The following is a 13,242-nucleotide window of genomic DNA, read 5'->3' on the forward strand; positions in this document are numbered from 1 at the left end:
TTGCAGCCTTCCGAGAAGGAGGTGTTCAGCCATTCCATCACCAGTTCTGTAACGGAGCCTCCCCCAAACAGCGAGCAGAACGGAGCCCTGAGCAACGGAGAGGGTGAGTCCGGGCAGCCCCTGCGGGTGCGATGAGCCAGCGCTGCTCACAGCTCCCTCCTCAGCTGAGCGCTGCTGATCCCTCGGGTTTCAGCTTGCCAGCCAGCAGTTTTCCAAGCACACAGGCAAGCCATCTGTCAGAATACTCTGCACACCTCTGCAGGTCTGACACCAGATCACACAGAACTTACAGCCAAGTTAAAAAATGCCATGGAGTTGTTTGCCTTGCTGGGAGGTCAGTGGAGGTGATCGTCTCATGGAGATTTGGGAGGTTTAGACTGCATCTCCACTCTGTTACTCTCGTGTTGAGAACGACACAGGAACAGGTGAGAGGCAGTAGTGCAGAAAGAGCAAAGAAGGCTTTATTCTAAAGAACCACGTGGTTTTTATAGAGTGATAACAAAAGATAATAATACAGAGTGAACAATAAACGATAATAATAAGAGTGATAATAAAACAATAATAAAATGATAAAAACCTATAATAAAATGGTAATAAATGATACATTCTGTTTGATTGGCTAGTTAACAAAAACACCTTTCTCATACACTATCTTTGAGAAGAACAGAAAGACAAAGTAGCAAAACACCACCTGCAGATTGTTTATACTAACAAGTTATTACATTCTTACAACTCCCTGAAAATTCTCACAAGCCGCTGTGAGAAAGGCTTGCTGTTGCTCTCTCTGTGTCCCATGGCATCCGCACACTCCTGGGCGTGCTCTGGCACAGCCCCACGCTGCTGCTCCCAGCCCTCCAGCCAGCACTGGGAGCTGCTGAGGTCCTCTCCTGGGCCACCAGGTGTGTGTCACCAAGCCATACCTGCAGATTGACCAGGTCACCAGGCAGAGAATGGGACCTTCCCTAACCTTGGTAAGCTATGGGACTGGGATAAAACCAGAAGATGAAGCTGCACCTTAGAGGTTCAAAAGTGCTCCAGGAACTTAGGGACATATTTCAAGTCCTCCTCCAGAGATCACAGCTTTGGATCACAGTCCTGTGCTGTGCTGTCACTTATATTTTTATATTTTAGAAAACAGGCAACATAAATAGGCTTCCTTTTTTTTTCCTTAGTCTTTGCTTTGCTGAACACTCAAAATTTTTCACCCTGAAGTATCACTGGAAAATATTTTACTCAGCTGCACCTAAAAATAAACTCACTCTCAGCTCAGAGCCACTGGGAGCCAACTGTTGTCTTCACACTAACACCAACACCAGGGGCTGCACTCCAACTTAGAGCTCTCTCCTCATCTCCTGCAACCAGAGGCTAAGCTGTCTAGACTTTACCCCTTAGGGACAAGCGTCCAAAGTAATTTTTAAACTTTGTTTTTGCAGCTAATTGCTGTTCCCATCCATTGGCTTGTTGTGTATGTAGGTGTGTGGTTCCCTGAGGACTTGATGTGCAGAAAAAAGCCCTGCAGAATGGAAGTATTTCTCTCTGCCATGAGTCACCACGTGTGCAGCTGTCAGAGCTGCTGCTAAAAGGTGTGCTGTCAACCAGCAGACAGTTTTCAGACAGACTGTCTGATATTATACTCAGCTTACACTCTGCATAACAGCCCTTCTGAATAACAGGAACCCCTGAGCTTTAATTTCTTACTCACAATTTATGCACTTTTTGTTAATACTACTTTTTATTATTGTTTCTGCTAGCTTTTTGAGCAGGGGCAGGGCTATGGAAGAGGAACCATCAAATGCTATGTTTTTTTCCTTTACCCAACCTGCCAGCATTGTCTTATCTATGCCAACCCTTCAGCTACACTAACCCCTTCTGTGATACCACCCATAACCACAAAAATACAGAAACCTAAGCTTTCATTGCTTTTGATTATCCCCTCCAGCCTGTATGGAGTGTGTGCTTTCTGGGTTCTGTAAGGGTGTTCAGCACAGCACAGAAATCCCTAGAATCAAGGAGCAGAAAGGCAAAACTCCTATCTCCCATTCAGACAGTGATTATCATCTCACACCTCCAGTTCTGTCCTGAGTTTTGCAGTCAGGGTATGGCTCCCTGCAGGTGCTGACTGTGTCTGCATGCCCTGAACACAAGAGAAAGCAATGCCCATGGCAACCACCAAATCAAGGGCATCGATTGCTTTGGCAACGTTTCTGTCACCATGTCAAACACACTGAAGGACACAGAAGAATGGGTTGTTTTTGTTGAGATAGTGCCTTAGGAACTGTACTAGGAAAAGTAAAGCTGTTCAGAAGTGATTTTTTACAGAAATAGTGTGAGGTAAAGTTACCTACCGTGCTTGAAACATGCTTGTATATGCCCATGAATGCACACAGATGTCACACGTGTGCTGTAAGATGAGAAGCCCCATACATTTCAGTTCCTAATTCCTCTAGTGACAATGACATGTGGCCCACTTCTGGGACCTGAAACAACGTGTTCTGCCTGACACTACCTCCTGAAGTCTAGTCTTGTCTCTTGTGCATATGGCCAGCTCGTTAGTAGGTTGTCAAGCAGCATTATGTGCTGCGAGACTAAGAGAAGGATGGCTCAGCCCTCGGTGGGGAGCTCCTGCTGGAGCCTGCAGGGAGGGCTGAGCAAAGTGCAGCTCCAACCAGAACTGGGCCAGCATGTTAAACGAGCTGAAGGATGGTGGAGAGGAAGAAGGAACGCTTTCCTTTTGATTCCAAAGAATGGGGAAATGCAAAGAGGAAAATCTGACGAGGATTTTTTTAAGGCTCTTGGTTTGAGGCCTCCCACCTGTTTCCCATCTGAGACTACTGAGCACTCTGTAATCATTCAGTGAAACTGAGTACAAGGCAGCTGAATATCCCACCCCCTGTTCTGACAGTGAATGCTGTTGCCATATAATGTGACTTGGGGGCGTACAGACTATTTTAGATGTTGTGAGAAAGATATTTTACCAGTAGAGTGCAGAAATGTCTCTAACTGAAACCTTTTGACAAGCAAAAAGCATGCTAATCACTAGGCATTTCCAGGCATTAGCATCATTTATCCTTTCCAGCATGTCACAAAACCAAAGTGATGCAGAGAGTACCAAATCACACCTTTTAGTTATGCCTTTGTTTGTAATACTTGTCTGTAATTTTCTTTAGTTCTTTCTGAGGACAGTACAGCTGCCTGTATCCAGCCTTATGAAGAAGTACAGACATCTGATCTACTAGATCAACAGGATAGTCTCGGAAAGTCTATAAAATGTCACCAGAGCCGGGAACTACCCAGTATTCCCCCTAACAACCCCATGGAAACTATAATCTCATCTAGAAATGCAGAAAATGATCAAGGTCTTGGAATGGAAGGGCCTTATGAAGTCTTGAAGGACAGCTCCTCTCAGGAGAACATAGTTGAAGACTGCTTGTATGAAACTGTGAAGGAAATTAAAGATGTTGGAGCAGTAGTCAGCATGGAAGGGAACTCTAGCAGCAAATCAAAGGCTTCACTGACAGTTTCTGAAGGTCAGAATCAGATTCCTGAGTGCAGAATTGAGTCAGCAGAATATGCATCTGTTGACCGAAATAAGAAGAGTCGCCAAAGTGCAAATTCAGAAAGTCCTCTTGACAACATTCCAGATGTAGAGGATGAGCTTCCCCCTCCAGTACCCATGAAACTTCTTGATGAAAATGAAAATGTGCAAGAAAAAGAAGTGGAAGAAGAAGTGACAGAAGGAGCGAGTAAACCAGAAAAGGTAAATACTGCAAATATTTGTCCTCATCAAACAGCCAAATAATGATTGGGAAATATGGGTGGGAGAGGATTTTATTTTTCAGTAATAAAAAATAACAAGAAAGAAACCCCACTCAAGATGAAGCAAGACTGTAAATGGAAATATGATAATGTATAGTCGAATCCTTGCTTTAGAGGTATATGCTCATTCTATTGCTGCCTGTATTTTTGACTGTTGCAGCTATGCAGTACAAAAGGCTTTTCCCAAATATCATCCAGGAATTGCATAGGAGGCTTCTGCTTCTTTGTTTGATGGTATTATACTTGTGGAAGCTATTACAAAGGACATGCAGTATCTCTGTCACCATCTATATATTGTTCTTTTTTGTTCTCATGAAACTGCAACTTACAAAAAGGAGAGGGGGGCATCCTTGGGGGATGTCCTTACTTTAGATGTGCCTCTTTCTTTGGGCCACCTTGACTTAGCTATGCAAGTGTTAGGCACTGACTTTGTCTTTGCCTGTAGGAGAGAGGGATAGAAAGAGAGAGAGATTGCAGCTCTACGCTTTTATATTTGTCAAATCCTGCATGTCACGTATAAACAGAGTGTAAGGAATTTCTAAGTGCTGAAATCACAGCCAAAAGTGAAGTTTTCTCAGCAGCTTATGCTTCCTCCCTAGGAACGAGTTGTGGTGAATTCCTTGAAATATAGAATTATGACATTTTCAATGGTTTCTTTTCCCATTTGTAGATTTTTACCAGAAGTCATTTTAAGGATGCTTTCAGATCATAGCAGACTTTTCATAAACTGTTGAGTTTGCATTTTTGAGCATGTTTCAATATCTTCTTATTAATTGTGAATGAAAGGTTTAGGAGATTTTTGGTGTCCAAGTCATCAAATAATATTAGGTAGGTATTGATGAAAATTTCCAAAAAATTCTTAAGATGCAATGTGACTTTTTAATGTAAACATGTAAGTGAAAAATCACAGCAGAGCTGAGGTATTGTTACTTGGTTTTGTTTGTTCTCTTATTTGAAGAATTTCAGTAATCCAGGAAGAAGGCAGAAGAGTATCTTGTTAAATAAATAACTGACCATGTAACTTGTAAAGCACAAGATAGCCCAAATGAATAAAACCTGAAGACTTCTTGCAGTATAAAAATTGCTTAGCTGGACTCTTCAGTGCACATTTTTACAACAATGAGCTCATTAAGCAAAAAATTAAGATGTGACTGTCAACAATAATCCAGAAACATTCCCCCCTCCCACATTCCAGCCATAAGTAATTTCTAATTAAACTTTTAGATAAACAGCTTAGTGTAAAAGCGATATTTTTCCTACCAGGTGTGAAAAGACTAGCAGAAAGCAATTGTACTTCCCAGGCACCAATACAAAGGAAAAGCCTTTGCTGCTCTGTAGCTCCCCAGCACACCGTGTATGCAGTGTCAGTAACTGCCAGGAGTGGGAATTGATTAAAATGGTTCAGGTTTTGAAGGATTAATCAAGAGATGACACATGCAGTCCCCTAAGTGCCAGAAAAAAAGGTGTTTGTCTAATTAAAATTTATTCAGAGCTGAAGGCACCCTGAGTTCAGTCTTGGGCAGCATCAGATCATGGCTGTCCACGCTGCTGGGTACATGCATTATGCATCGGGTGTGCCTGTCCTGTCCTTGAGAGCTACAGCTGCAGCAGAGCTGGAGATGGTAATTGATGGAATATATAAATGTCATTATTGTTGGCATTGTGTGGGGAGGGGGCTGGGGGATTGTTTTTCTGTTGTGATGATGATAGCTTCTCCCTGTATTTTGCTGCTTCAAGCAAAGCAGAGCAATGCCTGGTTTTGTGATGTGGCGACCAAAACCAAGATGTTCATGGAAATGTATGTTACACTGATAACTCTTTTAGCTAGACCCCATAGGTGTTTCTGGTTTTGCTTCCTTTCTATGAGTCTACTCAGCTGCTTTGTTTAGCATGACATCTGTATCCCAAACTCTTCAGCCTTCTGCCCTGGCCCTGATGAAGACAGATGTTGTGTGTATGTCTCCCTCACTATGATGAGGGCACACAGAAGGGACAGGCAGGGAGGCTCCTGTGTAACCAAGGCTTGTACCTGCCAGCTGAGGGAACAAACTGTGTCCAAGCTGTCTCACTGTCTAAAAGAGGGCAGCTAGGGTGATCCCCAGCCCATGCCAGTCCCCGAAGCACTCCAGTCTGGGAGAGAACTAGGTAGACCAAGCCAGAGACCATTCCTTTATATAACAGCATGAAAACTACCAGGCATCCTTGTAAGAGCCAGGTGTGCAATAACAGATGAAAATTTACCTAAACAGGTTTTTGGCTGTGACCCAGCCAAATCCTTTGGAAAGACTTGGGAAGAAAGGCACCTTTAACAGCACAAGGCCTCTTACAGGCCTCTGTCACCTGCAAAACCTTGAACATCATTCTTCTAATAAAAATGAAAAAGCAGAATAGATTTCTTTAGTTCTTTCTTTTATTTAAAAAAGAAGTATGAATCTCCTTTTTCACCCAGGTCTTTCCAGAGTGCGCACTGGTAGAAGTGCTATCTGTGTGTCCATTTGGCTGCTGCCATGCCATTTCAGCCTTGCACAGCCTGAGGATGAGCAAAGCATCTCTTACAAATGCACCAGAGGAGAATGTCCTTGTTCTTGTGCCCAAGTCAGGAGCAGCAGCTGAGCCAAAGAGCAAAATATCAAGTGTTGTCGAGGAACAAAAGGAAAGTGGAAGGCAAATAAGGACACGTGTTGCTACTGTTGAGGTTTCAGCATAGTTTAAAATGTTGCTAGGTACAAAATGTTTAGGGGCAAGTGGGATTTAAGTTTTCAAGATAACAATATCCTCCAAAACAGATGTGTCACAAGCTTCACATTTAGAAGAAAGAATGCTGTATCAGGGGAACAGCACAGGATGGCAAACACCCTGGGGTGTTTATCAGTACTTGAGTGGGAAAGTGTAGAAGGGGTCCTGACACCTGGTGCTTATAGACACACTGATGACAGAAAAATCACTGAAGAATTTTATGAGCACATGCTTGTTCTAATGTGTGAGGATGAAATTAGTAGCTTACTCCCCAGCAGAAATAGATGCAGATAGGAAAGACTAAACTAAGTTGCTGTAGTGAAGCAGATTTAATACAAGGCCAAAATATATTTGAACTTTTCCTTTTTCTTTTGTTTTTTTTGGGTTTTTTCGGTTGGTTGGTTGGTTGGTTGGTTGGTTGGTTTTTTTAAGAGTAAACAAACCACAGGTTAAAGAGCACTGTTCTCCAGTCAGTGAGAAAGAAGTGAGGGAGCTTGTCAGTGTGAGGGAAGCTCTTCGGGTGCAGTAGGCAGAACTTCAGTGTGCTTTGGGCCAGGGTCTGTCAGAAGTGCCTAGGAATCTGAAGTTTGGTATTTACCAGAAGTAAAAACAAGAAGAAAATGGAAGGAGGAAAGAATCTATCACAATGAGCCTCTGAGAAAAAAAAAAAAAAAGAAAAAAGAAAACAAGTTGTGTGCCTGGAAGTAGTATTTTATTAACTGTGCTGAAAATAGCTCTAGTCCTCCATGTCTCCATGTTGGCTTGCACTGAAGGTGGTATGAAGTATTTTAGTTGGAGAAGTTGTGTGAAAGTCCAGAATACAGCCTTTTACAGTGCTGGAAGGCTCCCTCTGAATCACTGTGGAGCAGGAGTCCAGCAGAGCCTTCTTGGCCCAGGGAGGAGCCATTCATGTGCAGCAGCAGGGCTGTAAAAGTCTGAAGATGATTTTCGTAAGAGCAAAATGCTTTTCCCCTGATGTTTCATGACCTGTTTTACACAGAACACTTTAGATGCTTGAAATTAGACTTGATAGCAAACCAAGCCCTCCATCCTTCAGTGCCTCTGCTGTGTGACCTGGCTCCAGCTCAGGGTGGGCTGCAGCAGGTCAGAGTGGTTGTCAGGCCAGGCTGCTGAGCACCTCTGCACAGGAACTGCATTCCAGGGGTGGGGGACACAGCTCTCCCATGCAGCACGACCAGGATCTACAGAATGAAGGGTAACAATCCTCCAGAAGGTGTCAGCTGAGTATTGTTCTTCTGTCATCTAAAAGTGTATCTGAAAATCCTGTGAAAGGGCAACTGGTGTATCACAACAGCTGAATTCTAATTGTTCAGAAGCCTCTGCAGATACTTCATAGGGGGTGTAAAGGCAGGGATACAGTGGTGAAGTGGTTTTTTTAACCATTGCATTATTTTTACCCTTTTCAGGTCAGGATAACAGCAGATACATTAAAAAAACTTTACCAACCTCAGGGCTGTAATCTCCAGAGAAGTACTCTGAATAGTGGGGGTATTAGCTATGTATAATGGAACTTGAGAGCAAATGACCATAAAATATAATGTATTGATTAAAATGGGAGGGTTTTATTATAGATTTCACACTGCTGATGGGTAATGAGCCTTTTATTTTCTTTCTTTCTTCCTTTTTTACAGAGGCTTAGTTCAGTGTCTTACAAGTCTCGAGAGGAAGATCCATCTCTTACAGAAGATGAGGTAGGTTTCTTGCATGAAATTCAGTAACTAACTAGAGACCAATTTTTAGGCACAAATTAGCATAAGCTCTGGGTGATTAAGCAGAATCCAAGAAAGGTGAAACTTGTGTGAAAGGAAAATGAAAGCCCAAGGTTCTCTGCACAGAGAACCATTCCTAAAATCAGAGGTATTCTGACATATGGCTGTATCAGGCCCATAGGTTAAAAATGGTGTCAGAAAGCAATAGGAGGCCACAATTAGTTGATCGTTAGGGTAATTTCTTGATTTGGGTGACAAAACCTTCTCAAGAAGAATAACCAGCAGCCTTTTGAAACATATGCTCCACCTTCCCCATGCAAAGTGTTTGGGGCTCTGGGAAGTAAGCTGAAGCACAATAAAAGCACTGGAACATAAACTGTTCTTTATGGCCAACTGTCTGTTGGACAGAAAAATGGATGAGAGTTAAACAAAGAGAAAAGTTAAACATAAATAAGGCTGTTTGTGCTCATTTCAGTACACCCATGCCATTTATAAACATGTTTTCTGGACATAAAACCAAACACAAACTTGGCAATGAGCTAGGTGAGCTAATGCCTTCTGCTGGGAGAAGCATTCTCAGCCATTAATGAATAACCTGACCTTGAAGTGGGTGAATGTAATCTGATACTGAGAAGAGTTGAAGTACAGATGAGCAGAAAAGCCATTTTTTGTTAGCTGAAATCAGTAAAAAGTAAAAAGTATTGCCATCTTCAAGATGATTTCCCTCTAAAACAAACAAACAAAAACCAACCAGCCCCAAAAACCCCAAAGCAAACCAAAACCAAAAAAACCCCAACCAGCCAAACTCAGCCCCACACAAACACGCACACACAAAAAATCCCAGAATTATCAGAAGTGGTCTGGTTTGTCTGCTTCAGTCTGTGTTGCCTATTGGTAATGGAGATTTTTATGCTAATCTACTCTTTTAACTGGATTGATGCAAACCCAGAATGGCTTTGCATGCTTGGGAAAGACTTCAAATGTAATGGAAGAGCTATGTTGCACTGTGATATTGGGTACCAGAGAAGCTGTGCAGGGAATTTCTGCAATCTGTCTTGTGCAAGGGCTAGGATCCATTTGTCCTGGGAGAGGGAATTAAGACTGATTCCTGTGCTTGGCAACAGCCCAGGTAATCCCTGAGCAGAGGGACATGTGTGGATGTGGGCTTCTCCTCACCTTTTCATGAAGGGCCACTTTCATGCACTTGTTGAAGTGTATCACCTCACCAGAGGAAACTTTTAGTTAGGAATGAAATGCTGGCTCCCTTTCTGCTGTTTACAGCTGAGAGGATTCAGTCTCCAGTCTAAAGTTCACATGCTCAGTGCCTGAGAAGCAGCTCTTCTTTGTAGGCAAAGTGTAGTCAACAGAGCAGACCTTGCATATCAGTGTTGGCACTACTTGCTATTATCTGGTCTGAGTAATTTATCTCCAGATTTTTAATGTTGTCTTCACATGTGTTGGTGCCTATTTAGTCTTGCCTACAAAAACAATTAACTATTAATTATTAATTAACTCTTCTTCTATTGCAGTGTCTCTAAAAGCAGAAAAGTAGCCACTACCATTAAAAATAGTAACAGTAATAATTTTTAAAGCCCTAAGGATCAGACAGCATCCTTCATTACAGCAGTTCAATCTGATCCTCCCTTTGATGCCTCTCTCCCTGATGAATCTAAATTGACTCCAGGACCGTAGTAAAACTTGCAAGAGCTCCTGCTTACAAAGCCATTCCCTTTTGCCCAGTTCTAATTTTCTCACCAGGGTTTTATATTCAAGGAAGTTTTGCATTTATAAACTTATTTTATAAAGCAGTCTTTTTTTTAAAGAAAACTGATCTGTAAATGCATGCCAGAAAAAGAAGGAATTGTAAGAAATAGTTGGGGTTTTTTTTTTCCAAGGAAAAAGTCATAATCTTTTAGAATGGATATCTTTGTATCAGAAGATCCTGTCTTTTCTTAAAAACCAGCATCCTTGTAGTGCAAGGGTACAGACTGGTGCACAAGCTCTTTGCCATGCTCCATACTCAGCAGGTGTCTCCTTTTCCTAGATCTCAGCCATGTACTCATCGGTGAGTAAGCCGGGACAGGCCATCAAGGCACTGGATTCTCCTTACACCTGCATTCAAGAAATTGCATCTCAGAGATCCCCGTCCATTTGCAGCGGCCTCTATGCAAGTGTGAAGGACTTTGAAAACGCCCTCAATTCCACCACTGTGCCTCAGCCAGCGGACAGAGCAAACGGGGAGCTGGAGCCGGACTATGAAGCTATCCAGGCAGTGAGCCAGGAGGAGGACAGGACCTTGGTGGTGCCCAGCACAAACCACACTGCTCTTTCAGGAGAGAGCGACTACGAGAGCATAGGGGACTTGCAGCACCACAGGGAATTCACCAGACTTTAACCACTCCTGCAGCAGATTTCCACGCTGTTATTTTCAAAGGACAATGAAACATGGAGGGGGAAGTGCTTTTCCTGTGGAACACAAGTTGTGAAGAAGCAATGTACGTTTCACCCAGATACCTGCTGGTTTTTCTGGGTGTTGGATCAAGGCTCATGGGAAAGGGTACATCAGGTCAGAAAGATGACCAGGAAAATGTAAAGGTTTCTTTATTGCTATTAGCTCCAAGGTAAACGTAATTTGGGAAGGAGTGCCATGCTTGTTGTTGTCCTGATAGGATTACATACCAAAAAGACTACCTTTACACAAAACTAGCTTCTCATTTTAAGAGATTATTTTATGTAATTTTCTTCAAAGTGTTTTTCAAGCATAATTTTTCATTCAAGTTTTGGCATCTGCAATGTTGAGCAAACCATGAATAATTGTACCTCAACTCAGACTTACTCTTCGGGGCTGGGGAAGATTCACTCACTTCTGTGTCTTTTGGGGAGCTCTGGCCACCTTCACTGCAACTAAAGTGCAAACAACAGTAGTTCACAAGGGACTGACTCCAAATGTACTTGAATTAATTCTGCTGGCTTTTTCTTTTTTTTTTTTTTTATGTCAAGGGCTGTAGAATGTGACTTTCAGTATTTGAGATGTGTACTGATATTTGTAGGGGTTTTGTTTGACTATTTGTGAAATATCCCTTTAAAATGGCATCGGTCACCCTTAGCATTCTTGCACTGTTTCCCTCAAATGGACATAAACATGTACACACATACACCCCAGACCATTGTCATGTTGCAAAAATTGTGCAATTGAATGCATTGGCATAATGTGTAATCTAACCTTAGCAGTGTTGAGGAATTTTATTGCAGAATTTTGCCCTTTTTAAAGACTTAACTATTTTAATGTTTGTCTAGTTTCTTATATAGGAAAAATTCTGTACTGTGTTCAGTGGGTAATACATTTTTTTTACAACCTATTTTTCATCTTCAAAGTTTTTATAGATTAACTTACTAGGGTTTGTAACAGGAGGAATCCCATTCTTTATTTGGGCTTGATTTTTTGTTTGGTTTTTTTTCGTATTTCAAAAGTAGATAAATGAAAATTGCTTTGGGGTTGTTTTGTTGACTTTTTCTGTCTCCGTGAGCAGGGAAATGGAACATGTCTTGCTGTTTTTAAGCTAAAATTATGGAGTCTATGTAAAAGAACACTGCCAAAGGGCAAAAAAGAGGCAAAAGAGACAGTGGGATTTAGTCAGGCATAGCCTCCTTGTTCTTCTGCTAAAAGGAGCAGGAGGGCAACCAAGACCTACTTGGGCCTCTGAAAAACAGTTTCAAACCCACTGGCTTTTCAAAAATGCTGAATTAATCTGTTACTGTGAAAAATGAAGTACAGTGCTTGGATGAAATAAGCAGGTACTGGATTGGTACCTTTTTTCTTCAAGAATAATACAATAAATAGAACAATGGTACAAGAATAGTCCAAGGGTAAAGAACTAGCATTGTGTGACATGCATGTGCACATATCCCCATGTATATAAGCATACACTTGTAATTTGGACACAAGTATAACTTATAGTCCAAGCTGGCAACATTCACATACGTAATATCTGGCATGTGCTTGAAGAGCAGTTCATTTTTAATTCAAAATAAACAGTACATAAACTGAGGTTGGCTTATTCTGTAGTAAACAAAACAGGTTTACTTTCAGCTCAATTGGTACTGGGTTTTGAAGGTTGAACCCTTCTCGGATCCTTGGTCAGTTCTCAACATGACTTGGTACTATAAAGGGCAAGCATAGATCTGGTTGCACACATTTATTAGAAATAGCTTCATAACTGAAAGAAGTGTGCTGATTTACAGGCTTTGCCTGCAAGTTTGCTCTGAGGAGCAGTGCAGTTGTGCAGTCAGCCTCTGCCCACAGGGTGGTTCAGACTTTGTGGATCCTGACCTTGTGTGACAGTGCAGCACATTCTGATCTGTGACTCTTCCTTGAAGGAGAAGCAGTTCAGACCACTCCACATCCATCCTGTTCTTGACCATGCTGCCATGTTCGACAGCTGCAGCAAACCCTTTGCTTCCACTTCAGTGCTTTTTAAGGATGACTGTGGTTCTGCTTTCTGGAGGTTTTCCCTTTATAAAAGTTTTTGTTGCTGTTTCCTTGAATGTGAATTCATGAAGTTCACCTTTGAATGTTCTCTCCTTCTACTTCACACTGTTTAAGGCCAAAGATAAGATGCACCATTTTTCAAAATATTTGTCATGCTAAGTCTGAAGAATTTCTTTAGTCTTTAACTATGTGTTTGCTGTCTGTTCCTTGCTCAGGGGTACCAGTTTATATATGTAGTTCTCAGTCTGACTCCTGCAGTTTAGTGGCAGGCATACCTCAACTCCTGATATTCCCAAATGCATCTCAAGGTGTAGTTATCCTTCTACATGGATGACTGCTTTTGGAGAAACAGTAGGAACATGAGGTTTGCCAGGTTCACTAGATTCAATTTCAAGACCAATTCAAAGATATCTTGAGATAATGTCAGTTGATAGCAAAGAATAGCACTGAATTCTTGATTGTAAAATTTTA

The 13,242-nt window shown here is 41.8% G+C and overlaps 1 protein-coding gene across 2 annotated transcripts in view; it reads left to right on the forward strand.

The window, feature by feature from the left end:
- PAG1 (phosphoprotein membrane anchor with glycosphingolipid microdomains 1) overlaps positions 1-13,028 on the forward strand; it is a 105,090-nt gene extending 92,062 nt beyond the window's left edge. For both annotated transcript variants that reach the window (XM_054283896.1, XM_054283986.1), the window contains exons 5-8: positions 7-103; positions 3,168-3,757; positions 8,205-8,264; positions 10,327-13,028. In XM_054283896.1, the coding sequence (XP_054139871.1) occupies positions 7-103; positions 3,168-3,757; positions 8,205-8,264; positions 10,327-10,677 (1,098 nt within the window). In that variant the 3' untranslated portion in view covers positions 10,678-13,028. The remainder of the gene's footprint in view (positions 1-6; positions 104-3,167; positions 3,758-8,204; positions 8,265-10,326) is intronic.
- Positions 13,029-13,242: the final 214 nt, after the last annotated feature.

The sequence above is a fragment of the Melozone crissalis genome, unplaced genomic scaffold, assembly GCF_028551555.1.
Source record: "Melozone crissalis strain CALT ecotype California unplaced genomic scaffold, PUWL_Pcris_2 ptg000002l_1, whole genome shotgun sequence".
Taxonomy (NCBI): domain Eukaryota; kingdom Metazoa; phylum Chordata; class Aves; order Passeriformes; family Passerellidae; genus Melozone; species Melozone crissalis.